The sequence below is a fragment of the Haliotis rubra genome, unplaced genomic scaffold (genome assembly GCF_003918875.1).
Source record: "Haliotis rubra isolate DU_JTF1 unplaced genomic scaffold, ASM391887v1 Scf398, whole genome shotgun sequence".
Lineage (NCBI taxonomy): Eukaryota > Metazoa > Mollusca > Gastropoda > Lepetellida > Haliotidae > Haliotis > Haliotis rubra.
The window spans coordinates 107,192-132,934 of record NW_025767077.1 but is presented as its reverse complement, the minus strand read 5'-3'; the positions used below and the strand labels follow the sequence as shown (position 1 = coordinate 132,934).

At 38.6% G+C, this 25,743-nt stretch overlaps 3 protein-coding genes across 3 annotated transcripts; all 3 read left to right on the top strand.

Annotated features, from left to right (window-relative positions):
- Positions 1–367: 367 nt before the first annotated feature.
- Positions 368–25,033, top strand: LOC124286984 (zinc finger protein 431-like). Its single transcript, XM_046723451.1, has 3 exons — positions 368–476; positions 17,091–18,379; positions 22,568–25,033. Exons 2-3 carry the CDS (start codon positions 17,194–17,196, stop codon positions 23,794–23,796), a joined length of 2,415 nt encoding a protein of 804 aa, XP_046579407.1. The 5' UTR covers positions 368–476; positions 17,091–17,193; the 3' UTR covers positions 23,797–25,033.
- On the top strand, positions 5,659–6,870 carry LOC124286986 (zinc finger protein 501-like). The gene has a single exon (XM_046723453.1). It carries the CDS (start codon positions 5,659–5,661, stop codon positions 6,868–6,870), a length of 1,212 nt encoding a protein of 403 aa, XP_046579409.1.
- Positions 11,505–12,554, top strand: LOC124286985 (gastrula zinc finger protein XlCGF8.2DB-like). Its single transcript, XM_046723452.1, has one exon. It carries the CDS (start codon positions 11,505–11,507, stop codon positions 12,552–12,554), a length of 1,050 nt encoding a protein of 349 aa, XP_046579408.1.
- Positions 25,034–25,743: the final 710 nt, after the last annotated feature.

The window sequence follows — 25,743 nt, the reverse complement described above, 5'->3', positions numbered from 1 at the left end:
TAATGGTCTTGAACCTGAAACCAAATCCCAAGAAACAAGGATAGAGTAGATCTATGCTTGTTTTGTAATATATGCTTGTTCTATCATTAGGCGTTTATTATATGGCCATTGTGATTGTTTACCTTTTGGTACTGTACCGTGTTATTTCGATATTGTTAATACGCTACTTTCGACTATTGGCTTGTCAAAACGGCCCGTGTAGTTTATTCTGAACTTTCACGTTTAGTCAATCAGTCGTGTACGTGTGAAGATGTGTCTACCTAAAGAAATATAGCAAAGTGTTTTGCTACTGCAGTAGCATTAACTTCTCTTTTACAGTGCTGACGCAAACACTGGTTGTTTGAACAAAAATTCTCGTGGCCGTTTTAAAGGTATCGTACAGCCGTTTTGGCTGTGGGCTACTTTTGACCGAAACCTTGCAATGCAAAGCATTCAGACTGATGAGGTCACTGGTGATGTATTGTCTTCTGTGAAATGTAAGTATGCTCAGCTATCTTCGTGACCAGTTTAGTTCAAATATAGTATTATTGTCACAAATGTTATTTTCAGAAACATGTAATGTTTTGCCGTGATCTTGATGTGGTCGGCTGTTTATTATACAGGTAGTCTTTTCAATATTCTGATAAGGCCTGCCGGGCGACTTCGGGCGTTAACTATGGTCACTTGCCGATCGCAGGTCATACGAGCTCGACTACAGTGACATCATATCCTGACTACCAGTCGAAACCCGTTCATTCAGTCGTGGTTTCTAGGGATGGTTTAATGTATGGGATTCGCCAGTCCGAGTTTTAGCTCACCATGACATTGGTCTTATTTGCACCAACTGAACTTATTAGCCTTTGTCCGTTATTGGTCGGTCATCCTTCCCGTGCTTCTCGTGTGGCTCTCCCAAATCATTGGACAGATCAATAAAATATTCCCACACGTCTATTATGTCCTTGGGTATGATGAAGTATATGGTATGAATATTGGTGTATACATAATAATGTGGACAATGATTTCTGTTTACCAAAACACACATTCCATGATCAATAGATCTCCCATGAAACCATTGATCTGCTACATTTTGTTGATTGAAAGCTGGTTTTAAAGAAAATGCAATTTAAAATTTTCAACTGAAGTAACAGAAATACTAAAAACCATTCGTTTGAGCCTGTGTAGGGATACTGTGTTAATAATATTGGTCCCAAGTGAACAAAACCAGTGCTCTTATCATCTGAACCATTTTTTCCTCATCCTCCAAACACTTTCGTAATGCCACAGCCCAATATGAAATAAGTCAAAATTTTCTTCTGGTTCTGAAACAGCATCTGACCATGGCTCCTATTTAGTTTACATGTAGTCAAATTTTATTTCTGTCAAAATGAAATATTGTCTGAGACCAAGTATTAGTCAAGGGTACTGGTACATGCTTGATGGAGTTGTCCTGCTGCTGGAATATTGCACTGGATTTATTTAAGATTCCAAACAATATGTCCTTGAAAGATACATCCAGAAGAATGTATATTTTGTTCAACAATGAAGTTTTTTTTAACATTGTACCAGATGCACAGTGTTTGCCCAGACACAGAAAACCTACGTATTTGATGCACAAATTATCTCAAATACGCAGTGAATTTAGAAGCTTGCGTCATTGTTGACGCAATGCTACTGGGCCCCTAGTTCAGATAATCTAAACTTCTGAAACTATATGTTTGCCAGTTAACTGCTCAGTGCTGATTAAATACCTGACCTACCGTAACTTGTTTTTTTGTCGTTATTAAACAATCACCATTGATGTCTTGATGAAGGAAAGTTCCAAACTGAAGTTGACTCCCCAAAACATGTCCATGGCTCCCTCTCATGACACCAGGGAGTCGTGATGACCTCTAAATTTATATTCCTAAGGCAAACACTGGATGCAATAATGTAAGCATAAGGATTATAGAGTATTTTTCCTAAATGGTTATTTTATCAGTGAATCCATACCATTGTGGGGGGGGGATATTCTGGCAGCAATCACTATCAATTCAAAATTTTGAACTGGCTTTTCCGGCAGACTTGGTCTGTATGTCAGCCTCTGAGAAGGTTCAGATTAAACCCTGATTGCAGACGATGATGTTCACATGATATTAAACAAAAGACACACATTTTTAGTAACAGTCTTAATTAAGAACATCCGAAATAATTTTCAAGACTTTGTTTTAGTGTGTTGTGAAAATATCAACAGTGCAGACACAACACAGATGTATACAGCACATGTGGTGCTATCTCTTTGGTCTCTCAGAGGAATGTCAATGTATGATAAACGCATTCACATGAATAATTCTGACATTTTTGTGAAAAATACATATGTTAAGATCATAATAAGGTTGGTATAATGATCTGTTTCAATGGAAGACACTTGTTGTTCGACTTGCCACATGTTACAAACAGAGGTTACCATAACACACATCCTGCACATGAACATGTCATATTAAAAGTGCCTTTCATCTATTCTTACCAACGTCTTGAGCAAACAGCAAGAATCTTTGTCAGCGCCTCAATTTAGCAAGATAGTTGTCACCTGTTTTGACAGCAGGACATGGCTTATGCATATTGAGATCAGACTTGTATCAAACCGTTGATTCAGAGTTAACAAAATTTACAGTCCATTTCCACATTGGTTGTGAAGCTTGGAGATTATAGAGACTTATTTACAAGAAAGTCTTGTGTTGTTTTGACATTAACGTCGAGTGATGATGACACCTGACAGTAAACTCACTGCAAATCTGTTACTTATGTTTTATCGCATTATCTTGTTATTTTTACTTCTAATTCTGCTTGCCATACACTGCATTAATCAAGATAACCTCTAATTGTGTAGTCAGTCAAACTTGCTGCCAAGTTTTCAAGAGCATCCTTACTGGAAATAGAAGTTGAACCATTTCTTATGATTTTTGTCAGAGGTCTTAATGAAGGTTTCTTCACAACATGCACAAGGGGTGGAACTTTGGTCTTTGACTTTCTTTCAAGTCCAGCATTGCAAAGTATATTTGACTTGCAATCCATATGACTGCTGCAAGGAACCTCACTACTGAACGAAAGTCAGGAAAAGCAGTGAAACAGGATGTACTCCAATGACACAACAGTTTTCAAAGTCAGTTGTGTTTGTTGTGGTCACTCATGCAAAGGAAGATAAAATCTGTTTCCAAAGAGCAATTTGTGTTGAGAAGAGCAAGAAAGACATTTATAGAAGGATAGAATGCTCCCTTTCTTAAGAAAAATCCTTCCAAGGCAAGTGCTGCAGAAGTACCCTTCAGATGCCATAATAAGAAGATGAGGCATCCATCTAGATTGACATGTCTGCAAATTATTTTCAGGATCTTCTTCAACTGAATACGAAATTTCAGTGAACAGTACTGGTGAAGAAAGAAATTAAATTTAGTTTGCTGTACCTGCTGAAGGCATGACAGGTGACAACTGACCAGCTGAAGTTGACATCGCTCTGTTTGCAGAAAGGGGTCGGATCACCAATAAAAGAAATATCGCCAGGAGTTGTCACTCTATCAGCTGTAAACTATGCCAGTGAGGAAGTTATGATGCTTTCTTTTACAGCTTACTGTATGTCAACAATCAAGAATACCTTTTCATCTTTGTTCATATGACATTTTGTTGATGCCTTTTAAACGTACAACCGAGATCTTGATGTGACCGAATGATTGTGAGTTTAGTTTTATGCCGCACTCAGCAATATTCCAGCTATATGGCGGCATTCTGTAAATAATTGAGTCTGGACCAGACAATCCTGTGATCAACAGCATAAGCATCGATCTTCACAATTGGGAACCGATGCCATTTGTCAACCAAGTCAGCGAGCCTGACCACCCAACCCCGTTAGTCGCCTCTTACAACAAGCATAGTCGCCTTTTGTGGCAAGCATGGGTTGCTGAAGACCTATTCTACCCCGGATCTTCATTGGTCCCGACTGATTGTGTACAAGTAGTCTTTTCAATATTCTGATAAGGCCTGACGGGCGACTTTATGCATTAACTAAGGTCACTGTTGTCGATCGCAGGTCATACGAGCTCGACTACAGCAACATCATATCCTGACTAACCATTCCGCCATGGTTTCTAGTTCTAGGGATGTTTTAATGTATGGGACTCGCCAGTCTGTGGAGTTTTCGCTCACCATGGTAGTAAAGTTGTGATTACCCATGTTACCAAACTTGTGATTACCCATGTTACCAAAGTTGTGATTACCCATGTTACCAGGTTCAACCATGGAAAAAGTACAGAGAATTATATTCAATACATTTGATGATTTTGACATGGCTGGCTGGCATATCAGTTATTGGTTATGAGTTTGAAATCTTTATTACATTGGGCATAAGTATTCTTGAGGGTGTTCTCTGTCTGTTTTGATGATATTCATCAGTCATGAGGCTGATCATTTGTGTGTTTGATCCCATCAAAGGTTTCTCTAACTGTGCTTACATAATGTCTTGCCATCATATTTAAAATGTCAGTTTTACCCTTTGCTCAGTCACTTCTGCCGGTATCATTTTGAAATCTAACATAAACATCATGACTTTGTGACGTCTGTCCTATGGCTGGAAATGATTATCTTGTATACACAGTAACACATCTGAAGTTCTGCAGTGTATTCATTTATAAGTAATCTTTCAGACAGATCATAAGCTTACCTTCAAGGTCAAGGTCACAACTTACATAACAACCATGACTTAAAGAATAAGCATTCAAACAGCTTCTTGCACAAACAACATGAATGAAGGATGTTCACTGCAGCTCTGTCAACTCCATCCCCTGTTGACAAGATCAATAGTAGAAATTTAAATGAGACAATTTCATTTGTGGGATAGCTTTTGCGTCATTTGTTGGAATACGGAATGGTACCTCGTGGAATGATTTACAAGTATTTCTATGGTTCATAACAGAAAATGATGCTATCATCATGTTTTAAAGGAACAAATAACAAAACTCCACATGTCAATATTTCTGCTTCTTTCATGACTGAAACACTTTGTCAATAGGACCGCCTCCGTGGTGTAGTGGTTAGAGCGTCCGCCCGGAGAGCGGAAGGTCGCGGGTTCGATCCCCGACCACTTCATACCAAAAGACGTTAAAATATGGTACTTGTTGGTCCCTGCCTGGCTCTCGGCATTAATGGGTACAACAAGGACTGGTCGGCTCGGAGTCAGTATAATGTGTCTGAGTGGGGTATTCGTGTTTCACTGCAGCATGGTATCTCAGTGGGCTAGCACTATAAAACCAGGTTCAGTCTGGGCTAGGGCTAGTACAAGCAGCCACACATACACACGCATGCACGTCGTCATATGAGCGAAATATTCTCAAGCACGATGTAAAACCCAATTTCACCTCACCTTTGTCAATAGTGTCATTATATCATGTTCATGTTTTGGTAATCATGGCAGTAACCTCGAAGTATGAACCTTCCATACTGCTTCCAGCATGTTTATGTATAGTCGTGTTACTTGCAATATTCCAACTACTATACCAGTCACCGTGCAAACCAGTTTGATTATGTTTTTACTCTGAGTTTCTTTTACAGTCTTGACCTGGGCTTTCCATCTATGATGTTCTTATGAAACATCTGCAAGACTGTGAAAGAAAGGTGTCATCTCTTCTAGTGTCCTGATGTCATAACATCTTTATTATGGAGGCACACAACAAGACAGAGGTATCTGTCAGGGTAAATGATACTGAAACTGGTCACAAGGATGTGGGAAGTGAGTGTGAAGACCAGCCTACTGTGTGTAACGTTAGCGGGCTACCTGAGGTAGAAAGTAGCCTGCAGCTGCACATGGCATGTTACAAGGGTGTAAAGCCTTTTAAGTGTAGTGAGTGTGGTGAAGCATTTTCACTGTCTGGTGACTTTCAGGAACACATGAGGTGTCATCATGAGGCCAAACCCAATGATGATAGCCAGTGCGAGGAAGCGTTTCCGCCATCACTAGTATCACATGGCATTGAGACCGATGTAGGTTCTCATGTTGCTGTCAAGCCATATGAGTGTGGAGAGTGTAACAAAGCATTTAGTGAGAGAAGTGAGCTGCAGATACACATGAGTTGTCATGGTGATATCAAGCTGTATGAGGGTAGAGAGAGTCAGGAAGTATTTCCAGTCCAAAGTAACCTGAAGGATTACGTGGTTTGTCATGGAGATTCCAAGCCATATGAGTGTGGTTTGTGTTGTAAAAAATTTGCTAAATCAGCCTACCTTAGAAAACATATGAAGTGTCACACTCACAGTGAAGTCAGACCATACGAGTGTGGTATGTGCAACAAAACATTCGCACAGTCTTGTCACCTGGAGAGGCACATGTTGTTCCACACTGGCATCAAGCCACACACATGCGCTGAATGTGGTAAAGGCTTTAAAATATCAAGTCACCTGAATGCACATTTGAGGTGTCACAGCAGAATCAAACCCTTTGGGTGTTCTGAGTGCGGGAAATCATTTTCACGATCGAGCTACCTCGTAGTACACTTTAGGACTCACAGTGGTGTCAAGCCTTATGAGTGTGATGAATGTGGGAAAACATTTGCACAATCAAGTCATCTGCAGGACCATAAGAAATATCACAGTGGTGCCAAGCCATTCAAATGTGAAGAGTGTGAGAAAGCATTTGCAAGATCTACACACCTGCTGAGACACATGAGGAGTCATACTGGAGTGAAACCTTACGAATGTACAGTTTGTGACAAGGCATTCACGACATCCGGTCACCTTCATTCACACATGAGCTGTCACACCAAAGCCAAGCCACATCAGTGTACTGGTTGTTTCAAAAACTTTAAACGTCTTGGTGACATGCAGAGACATATGCGAGGTTATTGTAAGGTCCTTGGCAAGACTCAAGTCTGAATTCTTTAAAGATTGAAAAGTTGACCTTTCTGTGGGTTATCATTTAGTACGAGGAGAGATGTGGACAAGGCTTTCAGTATGCGGAATTTACACTGGTCCTGTGGTCCCTGGCTAGTTAAAATTCATCAGGACCACTAAATGTTAAGTTTGCAGTGGTCCTTTTGGCCAGTGAATTTTGTATTGATAGTTAAGTAAATATACGAATGTTATTTTGGAATAGTGAGGCACAGACAGGACCGCTAGTTATTGTCCACTCACTGGACATGTGGTCTAGTGGGAAATTTTGAAAGGTTTCTTTCCCTGGACTGTTCATGTAACTTTGCGAATGATTGTGCCAATTCAAGTCAGTGATAAGTGGAGATAATAAAATGCAATGACAAGATGAGACTGCATACAATCCCCAAGACATATTTCAGTTGGGAATGTTCCGAAAAATGTTTTCGGATACAACGATGCCCACGATGTTCTCTCTCGTGATAAGTCTGATCTGTATAGTATGTTTCTCATGTACACTTAGTCATCATTCTTGTTTATTGGCATACATTAGCTGACATATTGTCTGAGCTATAGAACATCTTACCCTTCATCAACTGCATGTGACTAATAAAATTTCAGGAATATTGTGGTTGTATTGTTTTGAATTCATTTTTGGACAAGGAGTTTGTTCAAGTCAGGTCAACTTTCCTTGTAAGATGAGAAGAAGTCCCAACACCTCCAGCCTTTAGCATTTGGAATCTAGATATCTATCGTTTATGGTAGATATGTGGAGGGCATTTCCAAATTTGATGCATCAATACCCAAAATGGAGTTGGCTACTTTGACTTCTACCATTTCTTTGTCTTCTCAGGTGGACGTGATGAACAGTTGTCTTGTATGTGTTTAAGGGTGAGCGTGAGTGAGTTCAGTTTTACGCCACACTCAGCAATATTACAGCTATATGGTGGTGGTTTGTAAGTAATGGAGTCTGGTCCAGACAATCCAGTGATCAACAGCATGAGCATCGATCTACGCAATTGCGAGACGATGACATGTGTCAACCAAGTCAGTGAGCCAGGCCACCTGGTACCGTTAGTGGCCTCTTACGACAAGCATGCGTTACTGAAGATCAATTCTAACCCGGATCTTCAAGGGTCTGTCTTTTTTAGGACCTGGTATCGTCACTTTCATATAGTGATTCATGAACAACTGCTTAAATGTTGTCAGAATCGTACAGTGGACTTTCCTTTTGTTAGAGATTTCTACTGTGTTGTGACAGAAAGCAAATACATTTTTTTGTACAAGTTATGTGGGTGGCAGGCTCTACTGGAAGGGCAGGACACCCTAAACCCTTTTAGCAAACACCTGGTGTCATCACTGATTGTCGGTGGTCCATTCACATGATTTTCACTGCTATACATGTATTGCATTTAACACCCAATGAAATGTGTTTTTGTCAAATGATGAAGTCTGGTAATTCTCTGGTACTGATATTTTATAGTGTATTTTATATTTTTATATTATACCAAAAATAATAATGTCATCTGTAAAGAAAACAAAGTCTGTTCAATCAGCTGGCAAGGTGATGGCTTTGTTTTTGGGGTATCTCCCAAGGAATCTTTGAGGTGGACTACCTTCTGAAAGGTCAGACCATTTATGACTAACATTATGCTAATTTGCTTTAAGGAATATCAAGGATAAAGGTCGTGGGAAAACTCAGTAAGGGTGTGTTGTTCCACTAGGAAGAAGCACCTCTGCACAAGTTTATTGTTGCCAATGTTTGGCTGTGGCTTTGGCCTGTTTTAAACACCCTTGTATTCACAAGTCATATTTCTACCTCTTTTTAAACTTGAATAGGGAACTTCTGGTAATCGATATGCAAATGATGATGGTTTCATTTCCACTGTAAATGACTTCCTGCTCAGGGAACCTAATACACCAAATTGACTAGGGCTGGGAGTGGGCTGGGTAACCTGGATACCCAGGATGGGTGGGTAATGAGTTGGACCTAAGTACCCGGACCCGTTATGATCATGTGACTAAAAGATTAAACAATGTTATATGTCATTCTCTCATGATTAAAAGATTGTATTGTCTTTGGAGATTTAGACATAATTTACAGTCACCTGTTTTGAAAATAATGCATAGTTAAGATATTGAAAATCTTGAAATTTTAGTCTCCAAACTGAAGAATATATTGCCATTTCTTACAAATTTGATGTCAGGAATTCACATAACAGGTATCTGGGTAGGAAATTTGAACCCGTCCCAGCCCTAAAATTGACCAATGGCATACAGAAAGTCCAGCCATCATAGGCAGAAGTGTGTGTACCTCAGAGGGGATTAATTTAAAGCATAACCAGCAACCCCAACATGCCCAATGGCCATCAACTCAGTCCATCATAGCAGGCTCAGAACATTTCTGCCAACCTGGAACTAGAATCTGTAACTGTTGTACAAGGTGTTTATTTGTCACCACAATGTACAGAGTTGAAACCTTATGACAATTTATAAGAACCTGCTTCTTCATTTTCTAATTAAAACCATTCTATTATCACATTACCTTGATTTAAAATTCTAGATGAAGTGAACAAATCAGGTGTACTGTCTTCCTCAAACGTGGTTTAGGTTCTGGCTGTCATCAAGTTATCGATCTAACACAGTGAGGCACAGTTTTGTAAAACATTCAACAAAATTGAAATTGTACAGGCTATTGTTATTGAGTTGGTTGGTTTGTTTGATGTTTAACACTGCACTCAGCAATGTTCCAGTTATATGGCGGTGGTCTGTAAATAATCAAGTCTGGACCAGACAATCCAGTGATCAACATCGTAAGCATCAATCTACGAAATTGGGATACGATGACATGTGTCAACCAAGTTACTGAAGACCAATTCTAATCCAGATCTGCATGGGTCATTGCTACTGAGACTTCTGTGCATGTCAGTGTTACTGTACCGCCACTGTTTATTGATATTTTTGGTAAAAAGCTACAAAAAAACAACACATGTACACATATACTTTTGCTTCTACTATAATCATCCTAGCATACATACCAAAAGGAGAGACATCATTCACAGATTAAGCTTAGAAGAAACATCAATAAGAATTCAACATGGCAGTTTTATGTGCTCATCAGGGAAATTAACAAGTGAGTTCTGATGTACATCTTGGTCAAGCTGGAATTTTCACAAACTGAATTTCACTTTCAAAACCTATTTAAAAGGTTCTGTGATACAACTGATACTCACTCTTTCGTTGGCATAAGTTTACCTGGTAGAATATGAAAAGGCTAAACACCAATGCGGGGAACCCACAGAGCCAAGCCCTTCCAGAGCTAAGTGAAGAATGCAGTTACATATTGCTCAATAATAGACTACTGTTACTTGTAATTCACATTAAAGATAGCACAGTGATCAGGCTGAGACATATCTTTCATCTCAGAGGGGAGGTGGGGTAGCTTACTAGTTAAAGCGTTTGCTCGTCACGTCGAAGACCCAGGTTCAATTTCACACATGGGTACAGTGTGTGAAACCCATTTCTGGTGTTCCAGCCATGATATTGCTGGAATATTGTTAAAGCGGCATAAAACTTAGCTCCATCATCTCAGAACCTGTTTTAACAAATTAAATGACACATTCGTGTTTAATGGCATAAAACAGTATGCTTTTATTATTGTGTCCTCATCTGTCCAACCATGTTACAAAGCCACACTTTACAAACATATTTCTACTTTATAGACTACTTACCCCACTTTGAGGTGAGGTCGTGCTTGAGAATATTTCGCTCATATGACGACGTGCATGCGTGTGTATGTGTATGTGCGGCTGCTTGTACTAGCCCAGACTTAAGCTGGTTTTATAGTGCTAGCCCACTGAGATACCATGCCGCAGTGAAGCATGAATACCCCACTCAGACACATTATACTGACTCCGAGCCGACCAGTCCTTGTTGTACCCATTAATGCCGAGCGCCAGGCAGGGACCAACAAGTATCATATTTTAACGTCTTTTGGTTTGACGCGGTCGGGGATCGAACCCGCGACCTTCCGCTCTCCGGGCGGACGCTCTAACCACTAAACCACGGAGGCGGTCTCCCCACTTTGAATGTACCAAGGGAGAAACAGTGCCCAGTGACAGTTGTACAGTTTTGCTAGTACACTCATTTGCTTCATGTAAGATATTCATGTAAGATGTTTATTCAATAGCAAGACTCAAGATTGGAATGTAATGCAAACATCTCTCCATGTAATAATTCCGTTTCCATGGTTTCTTGCATGATTTCTGGCTTAGCACAGGCTGTTATTTTGAAGGTTATGTTCAAACTACCTGTACTGTTTCATGATTAACTATATGTGATTTTAATTTTCCTTTACAGTCTTGGGGGTTTCCATCTGTGGTGTTCTTATGAAACATCAACAGAACTGTGAAAGAAAGGTAACAACTCTTCTAGGGTTCTGATACCATCACATCCATCTTTACTATGGAAACGAAAGGCCATACACAGACAAATACGTCTGTCACTATGTATGACACTGAAAGTGAGAAAGCATTCGTAGAAGAGAGTGGTCACAAGGAAGATACGAGAGTGAGAACAAAGATCAGGCCAATGCTTGTAATGTATGTGGGCAGGTTGAATGTAACCTGTTGTTACACATGATGTGTTACAAGGGCGTGAAGCCTTTTAAGTGTACAGAGTGTGATGAAGCATTTTCACTGTCTGGTGACCTTCAGGAACACATGAGGTGTCACGATGAAGCAAAGTCTGACAAGAGTAGCGAGTTTGAAGAAGCATCAAGTAGCATGGAGGTCAATGTGGGTTCTCATGTTGCCATCAAGCCATATGAGTGTGGAGAGTGTGACAAAGCATTTTCTGAAAGAATTGAACTGCAGACACACATGATTTGTCATGGTGATGTCAAGCCATATGAGTGTAGAGAGTGTCAGGAAGTATTCGAACTCCCATGTGACCTGAAAGATCACATGGTTTGTCACGGAGAAGCCAAGCCATATGAGTGTGGTTTGTGTAGTAAAACATTTGCAGAATCAGCCTACCTGAAGAGACATATGAAGTGTCACACTGGAATCAAGCCATTTGAGTGTGGTGTGTGCAGCAAAAGATTCACCCAATCAAATAACCTGCAAAGACACATGTTGTTTCACAGTGGAGTCAAGCCATATGTATGCAATGAATGTGGTAAAGCCTTTGCAACATCAAGTAACCTGCAGATACATTTGAAGGTTCACAGCGGAGACAAGCCCTTTGAGTGTACAGAGTGTGGGAAAGCGTTTTCACGATCAGTCTACCTTCAAGTACACATGAGGTATCACAGTGGTGTGAAACCTTATGAGTGTGATGAATGTGGGAAAACTTTTGCCCAGGCAAGTCATCTCCAGGTGCACAAGAGGTGCCACAGTGGTGTCAAGCCGTATAAATGTGATGTGTGTGAGAAATCATTTGTAACATCAAGCCATCTACAGAGACACATGAGGAGTCACACAGGAGTCAAACCTTACGAATGCACTGTTTGTGACAAGGCATTCACAACATCAAGTCACCTTCATGCTCACATGAGTTGTCACACCAAAGCCAAGCCCCATCAGTGTACTGGTTGTTTCAAAAACTTTAAACGTCTAGGCGACATGCAGAAGCACATGAGAATTTATTGTGAGGTCCTTGTTGGCAAGACTGAAGTCTTAATTCCTTGAGATGTGACAAGTTGATCTTGCCATGTTTTATGAGATGCAACTGTACACAAAACTTTGAAATGGGACTTCGTTAAAAACTAGTTTATGGGGAAGCTGGCTTTCTGTCAATACCATTTAATATACACACACCTTGTTTTATTACACTAAATATTCAGATGGTTTACTCTCATAAAAATGCCAACGTTATAGTTGACATTTGTTGTATATTTCTTATTTATGGCCATTTTTCATGCTTTCTACATGAACTCTCAGTGTTCTGGATCACAAATGTGAACACATGCTTAGTAAGCTGCCTCCAAAAGAACTCTTACCTCATCAATACTTCTACATGTATGAGGCAAATGAAGATTCATGGATGTTGTGTCAGTATAGGCATTTGTTATCATGGTTACAAGTGTGCATCTGTCTCTGTGTCTGTTACCTACAGTGTGCTTAAACCGTTTATTTCTTGTACCATATCTCTGTTTTGGGGGAATAGTTGGCTTGCCTTTACATGTGTTTGTGACCTTTGATATAGTCAGAATTGTACATGTAGATGGAGGTTTCTAACAATTAGGGTTTTATAGTTATTCAATGTTTTCTTTTATCACTGTGAATGTCAATGTCACATGTCCAATATAAAGCTGGCTTAATATATTTGGGTCTTCGTCTAATTATAACTGGATGCTGCAATAATAATACATGGTTATAATACTCATCAACATGAAGAATATAGCCTTTATCTGATTATGGCTTAGCTGTACATTTGTTTTGCCATTTCAGAGGATGATCATAGGATCATATGCATGTGTGATATCATGGTATCTTACAATAACAAAGTTATTTCAATTTTATTTGTCGTTGAAAGTGGTTAAAACAAGATTTCAGCATGTTACAGAAATCGTTGTACATTCTAAATGAAATCTTGTAGATTCGGGATAGAAATGGACTTCAGCAGCCCTTGTTTGTCCTAAGAGGCAGCTAACAGGTCTACATGGTTAGTTTTCATGACTCGGTTGATGCATGTTATCATATCCCATTTGGTGAGACTGATGCTCATGATGTCGATCACTGGACTGCCTGGTCCAGATCAGTTATATACATTCTCTTCCGACAGAGGTTACTCAAGTCATATCTTCCCATGTAGCCTCTGTTCTAATACAGCATATTTCCCGGTTCGTGTAAAATCCCCTGGCGCCAAAAAAGCACAACACCAATTATCTCCCTTCTTTCTATCGAATCAGAACACGTGTTACATCCACTTAGATCCAATATGGCGGCCGCCATGGAGTTAGTTGATCAATATGCGAAGGATAGATTCGGTATTTCTTGTTTAACTGGAAATCAGAAACAAGTAATAGAAAGTGGGGCCACAAATATCCCTCTTCTGCCGATGACTTATGTTGATTTGACACACAAGACATTTAATGGCTAGCTTGTCCATTGTCAACAAGGTCGAAGGAGATGCCATTAATTCGCCATTACATGACTGGGTTCTGTCTTGAAGAAACGTTTACGCATTGCGCAGGGGAATAGTTTTCCCGAATCATACGGAAATTACCGAGGCTTTGCGAATGATCACTTTTGAAACAACGTCGCTGATTGCACAACTAAATCTGACTGCAACAATCACGAATCCTGAACAATCACACCATGAAAGGGCCGTATTAGAACAGTGGCTACGTGGGAAGATATGACTTGAGTAACCTTTGTGGGAAGAGAATGAGTTATGTACAGAAACCCATCTAGCTGTTAGCAACATTCCAGCAATATCACGGCGGGGGACATCAGAAATGTGCCTGACACAATGTACCCATGTAGGGAATTGAGCCTGGGTCTTCGGCGTGACGAGCGAACGCTTTAACCACTGGGCTACCCCACCGCCCTTCTTGTAGCTGGAATACAGCTGAGTAATGTGTCAAACCAAAAAACAACATATTAAATATAACATTATTTATGAGTGTGAAATTATCTTGGAAGTGAATCAAGTTAATATGATGAAAATTAAATGTTTGATTGGTGTGAAAATGCTGATGTGAACTTTTGTTTCAATAGTTTATTAATTTGTTAGATGATTTTATTTTGATTTTTGTTTGTTGTTTTTAGGGTGAATAATTTAATCTCTTGACCATATTGACTTCCTTTTTAATAGATCACACATAAATATTTTGTCGATACTATTTGTACATGTTGTATGTTACTGTGATTATGATTAATAAATACTACTTAGAAATATTCACAGTAATGAAATATGTTTGTTTTTATATTCACAATTAACATCTTAACAATGTTTTAAGCATCAAAATTATGAACCATTATTGGATCAAAGAATTTTCTGAATTAGCACAAAGTCAATATTAACTACCAAACTTTAACACAGACACATGAAATTCATAGCTAAAACTGATTTGTGCAGTGTTTCCCAAGTGCACTCTGTAACTGAAGTTCCTTGAAAAGGAATTACCATGATGGCATGTCTGGAAGTGAGTTAGGGGATGTTGCTTAATCCCACTGTAAACAATGTGAAACAATTTAGCTATATCATGGTGGTCTGAAGGTAATGATGGTCCGGATTAGAATTAATCCTCAGTAACCCATTCTTGTTGTAAGAGGTGACTAATAGGATTGGGTGGTCAGGCTCACTGACTTGCACAGATTGATGCTCATGCTGTTGATCACTGGATTGTCTTGTCCAGACTGGATTATTTACAGATTGCTGCCGTATAGCTTGAATATTGCTGAGTGCGGCGTAAAACTAAACTCACTCCTTCACTCACTGAATGTAATGAGACCTTGACCAGGCAACCAGGAAGTAATACGGTTAGGACATTCCATGCCGATGACATACAATGAACCAAATGTTTGACACATAGTAATTCATTGTTAATCAGGTTAATGGCACGTTTATTTTAATTATCAAATTACAAATACAAAGGAAATATGAAAACTCTTTTACCAATCTACCAATTACCAAGAGAAGATATATAGTATAAACTGTCAACACCAAGCAATTTTAGTATCGAGAATTCGGCAAAACATTCTGTTTACTTTAAATGTTTGCATTTTAATGCCCTTGAAACTGATTTGACAGGACATTTTGACTGTTTTTGGAGAATATGTCATTGAAATGTAACTGAGAATGTTTTTGGAGGAGGACACAATAAATGGAAAGAAATTAAGAACCAACAGCATTATCAGAGAGTGAAACATGGCTTTCTTTTATGATGGCAATTCAAACATTTCTTTTGCATTTGCTTTCCTTGATAAGGAAATATAAGAATATCATTGGTTCAAGCTGAAATGTTATCTAGTTTACCCAATGTGGTGACAAAATACATGTAGAATACATACAAATTTATCATCCAAAACTGTGTTCCACAGGAGATATCGCTTGTGTGAGATCAAACGATATCTCCTAGGAGATATCGTTTTGACAGTAGATTTTGTACAATGCCCAGACAATGCTATGACGTCATGTACTTGATGACGTCACAATGCTATGACATCGCTGCACTGCAAGTGTAATGGCAGTACCATGTTCAGAGATGTACATTTTTCATTGAAAATTAATGAAGAGTGATTTTTGATGATAAATAGAATCTCACCCTCGTGTCTTCTGATATCAAATATATCAGCACTCGTTGATAAAGTAAAAATATCCTCGGCAAGCCTCGGATATTTGTAACTTTATCAACTCGTGTTGATATAATTGATATCAGAAGACACTTGGGTGAGATTCTCTATTTATAACAGTTGACTGGCACATGTAAATGTGAAAGGTCAACCCTAAATCTTCATTGTAAATTATCTGCCAGATTCTGCTTAGCAAAAAAAACATCAGTGATGACAACAGGTGTTTGCTTTCACAAAGTCTGTATTGTAAGATCAGGGGTGGAAATAAATTCAAAATTGCTAGTGTACTCCGATACAGTAGCACATGTAAACTCACTTGCCCTGATAATTTTTCTACTATACTGGCCAATTTTCTTGTTGATTTTTTAAATAAACAAAACATAATTAACATTGGAAAGTCAACTAGACACCGGTACAGTGTGATGTACAAATTTGCTTGCCCGACAGAAAAAAACACTTGACTGGGGTGTCAGGCAATGGGTTATTTCCACCCCTGAAGATACATTTTACTGTGTAAGATGTCCTGAATGTGGCACTGTGGGATAGCACTGAAGTGTTCCAATGGTCATTGGTGGTCAGAGCAAGAAATGACGCTTTTAATAGTTTGAGAAACACTAGAAATGACTTTTATCAGGTATCCTGAATATTTCTTACAAGGAAAAAATATATAGCATCTTATCAGCAAGGCTCCAGATTGGGATGTAATCCAAACATATCCACCATATAACAATATTTCCCCTGTTTATGCATGATGTGAATCTATCATTATAATGCCTCAGACCACCAAAGGAAATTACCATCAGTATATTCTTATTCATTTATTAGATATAATCATGTATAATATTTGGGCTGTAATATAGCCAGCTGATAGCAGTAATGGAGGTGTACTGTTAAATATTTAACTTTTCTGATTTTCCTTTACAGTCTTTACCGGGGGTTTTCTTCTATGGTCATCTTGTGAAACATCATCAGAACTGTTAAAGAAAGGTGACATCTCTACAAAGTTTCTGATATAACATCTTATATTATGGAAGCACAAAACCAAACAGAGACATATAAAGTGGTCACAATAAATGATACTGAAAGTTGTCACAAAGAAGATGGGAAGAATGAGAATGAAGATCAGCCCAGTGCTTGTAATGTATGTGGGCAGGTTGAGTGTAACCTGTTGTTACACATGATGTGTTACAAGGGCGTGAAGCCTTTTAAGTGCATGGAGTGTGATGAAGCGTTTTCACTGTCTGGTGACCTTCAAGAACACATAAGGTGCCAACATGAGCCCAAACCAGATGAAAGTAGTGAGTATGAGGAATCATATATGTTATCAGGTGGCATGGAGACCAATGTGGGTTCTCATGTCGATGTCAAGCCATATGAGTGTGGAGAATGTGACAAAGCATTTTCTGAAAGAAGTGAACTGCAGACACACATGATTTGTCATGGTGATGTCAAGCCGTATGAGTGTAGAGAGTGTCAGGAAGTATTCGAACTCCCATGTGACCTGAAGGATCACATGAGTTGTCACGGAGAAGCCAAGCCATATGAGTGTGGTTTGTGTAGTAAAACATTTGCAGAATCAGCCTACCTGAAGAGACATATGAAGTGTCACACTGGAATCAAGCCATTTGAGTGTGGTGTGTGCAGCAAAAGATTCACCCAATCAAATAACCTGCAAAGACACATGTTGTTTCACAGTGGAGTCAAGCCATATGCATGCACTATATGTGGTAGAGCCTTTGCTACATCAGGAAACCTGCAGGTACACTTGAAGGTTCACAGCGGAGACAAGCCCTTCGAGTGTACAGAGTGTGGGAAAGCATTCTCACGATCACCTTACTTGAAAGTACACATGAGGTGTCACAGTGGTGACAAGCCTTATGAGTGCAATGAATGTGGGAAAACATTTGCCCAGGCAAGTCATCTGCAGTCCCACAGCAGATGTCACACTGGCATCAAGCCGTACCAATGTGATGTGTGTGAGAAATCATTTGTTACATCAAGCCATCTACAGAGACACATGAGGAGTCACACAGGAGTCAAACCTTACGAATGTACAGTTTGTGACAAGGCATTCACAACATCAAGTCACCTTCATGCTCACATGAGTTGTCACACCAAAGCCAAGCCCCATCAGTGTACTGGTTGTTTCAAAAACTTTAAACGTCTAGGCGATATGCAGAAGCACATGAGAATTTATTGTGAGGTCCTTGTTGGCAAGACTGAAGTCTTAATTCCTTAAGTGTTGACAAGAGGACCTTTCTATGGTTCATCTTGTTTTGTGAGATGCAACAACTCGGAGATGCAACTGTTGGTGATTTGGCCAGTTTTGGAAATACAAAATTGTGATCAAAATGAAAAATTGACTGAAATATGAAGCTGGTATCCTATCAATATTTTAAAAATCTGTACCAGTTTATTTCAGTATTATTATGATTATATGAAACGTTCTGAACAGATTATCTGACAGAGCGATTCTGTCTGTTCTGTTTTGCCTCTTTCTCAATGTTCTTGTCATCATTGTTCCTGTTGTCACAAATTCAAGGTCATTACTTGGAGATGTTAGTTTCCCTGTAAAACCCCTTACCTCATTTATCAAGCATGTAGCAATTGGATGTTCATGAATATTGTGACTATGTTATTGTGTTTGTGAGTGTAGGTATTTGTTATTAGTCTGTCCGTCCTTGTGTCTGTAACTTTGCTGTGTGCATGTAATTTTCAACTACAATGCAGATCAATTCCACTTATCAACTACAGAGCTGACTCAAGAAAATAGATCCTTATGTTGATTCAATTTGAACAATTCAAAATGGAAGCTGAAGAAATTATTGTGGTTATGAATACATAGTTCTGTATAATATTCATGTAAAACAGCCTTCTTGCTGGCTTTTTTTGTGACAAAATTGATACGCTGGCATATTTTCACAGTATGTTTTTCAGATCATTTTTCATTTTTGACATTATGATAACTAACACCAAAGAGACTTTTTGACGTTGAACATTTATACCAGTTGATGACATTTTAATGAAATATTTGTATAGAGTGAAAGAAACATTTATAATGAACATGAATTTGATGATAACCATTATGCTCTGCGCAGCATACAGATAAATATGATCATTTACAGCTTTGATTTATGGGAAAATGCTATTAACAGATTTTCATGACTTCCCAAAAATGTCTGTTGAAACATTTCACATTTTGACCTTTTCTCTTTCTTGAATGATTGAATCTCTTTGACTTCCTTTTGAATAGGTCACATTTTTAGTATATGCAGATACACCTTGTATAGTATGATTAATAAATACTTCTCTCAAATATGCTGTATCTGTTGAATTGTTTTTTTTCTCTTTGTCTTAATATTCCACTGTATCCTAGTAACCTGGAGACCGTAAAGTGTAGTTGTCATGATACATGACAGACTATTGGAGTATAGTGACATACAATCAGCCATCCAACTGATCCTGATTACATCACGGCAAAGGATTTAAATGATATACCTTATAACTTGAGGTATAAAGAAATACAAAGGACTTGACATCCACTCTAAGAGGAAATGTTAGATGCTCATAAATGTTTTATCTTACCTTCATGTAAAATACTTAAATTTCATTGGTCAATGACGCTTTAACAAGTTTCTGTCTCACCCCTCCCAGGAGGGTGACAACTGGACAAAATATTACCTGCTGCTACAGTAACCTCCAAACTCTCTGCCGAGAACCTGCATTACTAACAATCGCATGACCTCATAATATGAGGCATGCAGTGCACGGCTCGGGTAACACTGCTACAAATCGGTGTATATCAGACTGTATTGCCCTCAAGAGAGGCATACAACTTCTAATAAACCCCATCAGTTTTCACAACAGTTTGTCTATGACAACCTATGGAATCAGTATGTAAACAAGATGCATTATTATCTGAGATTGCCATTTTGAATCATTTTGTCTGATCGCCATTTTGAATCATTTTGTCAGATCACCATTTTGAATCATTTTGTCTGATCATGTGAGAAGAGATTTTGTCAGAAAAATATATTTTGGCAAATGATTATTGAAATCAGATGAACATCATTGGAAGACAAGAAAACTTTCGAGTACTGAATGATAACTTAAGAACCAATAGAAATGGCGATATTTAAAATGCTGTGACAGTTCATACTCATTTTATTTGCATATTGGTTCCCTGAGAGATTTATATTGTCTCGAGTTCTTTTTGTGCTGCTTCTTCAAATCAATTTATTAGGGTTATTTGCTTAAAGAATGTTCTCTAAGTACAAGGAAGAATTTTCTGTTTTAACATTATTGTGATCATGTACAATGACAGCTGTAGAAGACTTTCCCTACATCTTGTTTATCACTGAAGGAAATGACAGACTGATGTATCGATTGCATTGCAATAATTACCTCATGTACGTGCGTCTCAAATTATCTTCAACAGTTTTTATCAATTTTGTTCAGGTTTGTTCTTGAATAGAATTTGGAAGGATGGGACATTTTGATGTTACATATTTCACTTAGGTCAAATGTTTTAAATCCATTCTTGATATCCTCACTCTCATATTAATGTGTGGTATGTAATTAACTCATCATTAGGAATCAGTATCTTATCTGTTGGAGCATCTTTATCAAATGAGGGACGGTGGGGTAGCCTTGTGGTTAAAGTGTTCGCTGCCACACCGAAGACCCAGGTTTGATTCCCTACATGGGTACAATATGTGAAGCCCATTTCTGGTGTCCCCTGCCATGGTATTGCTGGAATATTGCTAAAACCATACTCACTCACTCTTTAGCAAATGAGGTGTTATAGTATTTCAGTCTTTGATGCCATGAAGTAATGTTTCTCTCGTATTATACTGTATTATCATATAATCAAGCCTTATTGTACCCCACACTTTCCTGACTTGTGTTCACTTCATGTGACGTTCAGTTCACTGGTGAGCAACAGTACATTGACGCTGGGTTGTTTTTTTGTTATTTATGTAGTTCACTTATAAAGGATGATAATATATGGATAAACAACTTCTTTATTACAGTGTGATCAACGTGTCGGTGTTGGTTCTAACACAGTTATCATCATCACTTGCTTGATAACGGTGTTAGAACTTACACCGAAACGTTGCTGTCACTGTAATACAGAAGTTGTTAATCCATATATTGTCATCCTTTCTTATTGATCCAACTTCTAAATGCTTCTTAAAGAAGTTATGTAGTCCAAATTATTTCAAAACCAGAGAATAACCAGTCTTGCTTAACCACCAAAACCAGTTTCATTGGGCATAAAAGGCAAACAGCCTTTATGGCCACAGAAAAGTTCTCATTTGTTAAAGACTGGTGTTGACATTCCTATGCACAAAGCATTGAAATACCAGGAAGTGAAACTGTAAGTTATCAGAACATGATGGATCATGTATGATTCCCGAAACAATAATAAAGAAAAAAATAAAGGGGAAAGATTCCAGTTGTAAAAATCTGAAGGATAATTTACTGAAGGCCACAAGTGCCTGCAAATATGTGAAACTGCAGGCCTGATACAGTAACAACTGGAGCTGGCCCTCCTTATTTTGAACGCTGCCTTTAGGTTATGTGAATGGATCACTGAAAATCCTACATGACACCAGGTTTTGCAGAAGGTGACTCAGGATGTCCTGCCTTATCAGTAGCAGTCAGGACAACAGATGCATTTGTTCGACAGGTTTTGCTATGTTTGGATACCCCAAGAGAAAAAGAAATTTCAAGAAAAATGATAGAAAATTCAGCTGCTTTACTTCTTCCCATTAAATGAAGAAGTAACCAAATTATGATATCATTATATTTATTTCCAAAGTGGATGGCACATAATGAGTGAGTGAGTGAGTGAGTTGAGTTTTATGCTGCACTCAGCAATATTCCAGCTATATAGTGGCGATTTGTAAATAATCGAGTCTGGACCAGACAATCCAGTGATCAACAGAGTGAGCATCAATCTGCGCAATTGGGAACCAAAGACGTGTCAACCAAGTCAGCGAGCCTGACCACCCGATCCTGTTAGTCGCCTCTTACAATAAGCATGGGTTACTGAAGGCCAATATTCTAACCTGAACCTTCACAGGTCAGATGGCACATAATATTGAGGCTCAAGATTTGAATGTTGTTCAGATGTCTCCATGATTTCATGATTTTATCATCTCTTTATGATTTGGGACACAAATTCTGTCACCTTAAAGTATGATCTCATTCATGAAGTAGGTTTAATCAGATATGTTCAGACAACATTATAGAAGATTTCATGCATGCCGTACTCCTAAATTAATTATTTAAATTAATTTGATTCTGATTTCCTTTACAGTCTATACCTGGGGTTTCCATCTGTGGTGATCTTGTCTACAGAACTGAAAAAGGGTGACGTCTCAATTTCTGATATCACATCTTTAATATGGAAACACAAAACCAAACAGAGACAAATAAATCGGTCACAACAGATGACCCAGAAAGTAATCACAAGGAAGATGAAGGTGTAAACAATGAGAATGAAGATCAGCCCAGTGCTTGTAATGTATGTGGGCAGGTTGAGTGTAACCTGTTGTTACACATGATGTGTTACAAGGGCGTGAAGCCTTTTAAGTGCATGGAGTGTGATGAAGCGTTTTCACTGTCTGGTGACCTTCAAGAACACATAAGGTGCCAACATGAGCCCAAACCAGATGAAAGTAGTGAGTATGAGGAATCATATATGTTATCAGGTGGCATGGAGACCAATGTGGGTTCTCATGTCGATGTCAAGCCATATGAGTGTGGAGAATGTGACAAAGCATTTTCTGAAAGAAGTGAACTGCAGACACACATGATTTGTCATGGTGATATCAAGCCATATGAGTGTAGAGAGTGTCAGGAAGTATTCGAACTCCCATGTGACTTGAAGGATCACATGAGTTGTCACGGAGAAGCCAAGCCATATGAGTGTGGTTTGTGTAGTAAAACATTTGCAGAATCAGCCTACCTGAAGAGACATATGAAGTGTCACACTGGAATCAAGCCATTTGAGTGTGGTGTGTGCAGCAAAAGATTCACCCAATCAAATAACCTGCAAAGGCACATGTTGTTTCACAGTGGAGTCAAGCCATATGCATGCACTATATGTGGTAAAGCCTTTGCAACATCAAGTAATCTGCAGGTACATTTGAAGTGTCACAGTGGAATAAAGCCGTATGAGTGTACAGAGTGCGGGAAAGCATTCACACGATCACCTTACTTGAAAGTTCACATGAGGTGCCACAGTGGTGACAAGCCATATGAGTGCAATGAATGTGGGAAAACATTTGCCCAGGCAAGTCATCTGCAGTCCCACAGCAGATGTCACACTGGTGTCAAGCCGTACCAATGTGATGTGTGTGAGAAATCATTTGTTACATCAAGCCATCTACAGAGACACATGAGGAGTCACACAGGAGTCAAACCATACGAATGCACTGTTTGTGGAAAGGCATTCACAACATCAAGTCAACTGCATGCACACATGAGCTGTCACACCAAAGCTAAGCCCCATCAGTGTACTGGTTGTTTCAAGAACTTTAAACGTCTAGGCGACATGCAGAAGCACATGAGAATTTATTGTGAGGTCCTTGTTGGCAAGACTGAAGTCTTAATTCCTTAACTTGTGATAAATTGAACCTTCTCCGTGTTATCATGTTTTAGATATCTAACTGTACATTTTGACTCTGAACAATTGTGGGGGATATAATTAGTTTGAACTAAAAATTATGGAAAGGAAATGTTTGTAATACACTATGTATACCTTGAATATGTACCTCATTTCATCACAATCATGTGAAACACCAAGAACAGATTTACAGTCAAAACAAATGTAAGCCATAAGGTGAGCATTTTCCTTTCTGGCTCGCATGTGTAATATGTCAGGGCCTAGATTTTTTAAGCTGTCTTAGCGCTAAGATAGTTGTAAATTAATTTTAATGTATGGCACTTACGACTATCTTAGAGCTAACAGAGCTTTGAAAATCTAGGCCCAGTCCTGTAATCCTATTTTCGTGTTCATGTTCTTTGTTACAAATATTAGAACATAACTATAAAACCTCTTACAATTACCTCATGTCCACTTGTATATTTAAAAAAATGTTCCATGAAAAATCGCAACTGTATTATTCTGCTAGTATGTCATCTTGACATTGTCAGTGTTTGCGACTGTTATTTGTCCGTGTTCTTTGTGTCTGCTACACTGCAGTATGCTGGTATTTATCTTCTACTGCACAGATCTGTGTCACATACCCAATGTAGAGCTCGCGCAAACTAATATGGTCATGTTGATTCGATTTGAAACATTCAAAATGCAGATGTAATATATACATGTTCTCTTACATAGGAATGCTACCTTCATCTGGTTTGTGTCCATGTCATGTGCTGGGAATTTATGCTATCAAGATGTGATTTCATTTCAATTTGACAGTTGAAATTTGTGGTAGTTTCTAGTATGCTAGTAAAAATCCTGTCCAACCTATACAGAGTTAGTAGATCGATGGTGATGAAAGTCTGTGTGATGACAGCTTAATATGATGAAGTTTGAGGGTTTGCTTTTATGTGTACATGCTGTTGTAAACTTTCTTTTCATGATTTACACAATTTGTTATTTTCAGAACATTATCTATTTCTATGATATTTGTTATTTCTTTTGGACGTGGATGACTGAATCTTGTTTACAATTTTGGCTTTCTTTTGAATATATAGAATTATAAGTATATGTTAATACTTGTATAGTGTCAGGATCTTGATGAATAAATACTACTTTCTAAGTAAGAGTGTCTGAGTCGTATTATTTTACAATGTTTAAGAATGAATATTATACATCATTATTTGATGAAAGTATAGAATAAACAACAGGAAAAATATGTATTACAGAGTTTTATTACACTTTTCCTTTTTCAGAATCATGTGCTATTGCCACCTGTAGCAAAAGACATAATTAACCCACAGAATGAAAATTGTGCAAAATAATTGAACAAGTTTATCATTTGATTCACAGTTTTTTGGGAGAAGTCAGTCATCTGGTACTGAATCGTATCTAAATGGAACATTCCAGTCTAAATCCTCTTTATGAAATCATTAACTGCAATGGGTCTTCAAATTATGACTCACTATGTAGAAGAAGCAGACACACCAGTAACCACTCGATCCGTTAGTCGCATCTTACCACAAGCATGGGTTACAGAAGATCAGTTCTAATCCGGACCTCGGCGGGTAGTAATGCATATTGTCCTTGAACGTCTGGTGAACCATGAACTTGGCCTTGGGTAGAACTATATGTGCCTTAGGATAACATGATTTGTTGTAGTGAATGATGTGCGTTGCTGTGACCTTGGATTGCCGGCTTGACGCTGTGGATCCTGTGTAAGTTGTTCGCCAGTGCCACATATTTCCCCGTTCCCAGACTGATGGACAAACCACGGCACCAAATCTGACAACAGGCAGAAACTTTTGGAATCATTGTCGTCGTTGGTTCAGTTGTCTTCTGCGAATGTGTGTTTTGCCTTGTCCTCAGATCGTTGAAATTTTACTAAATTATCGTGGTGTCACACGTAACCATGGATAC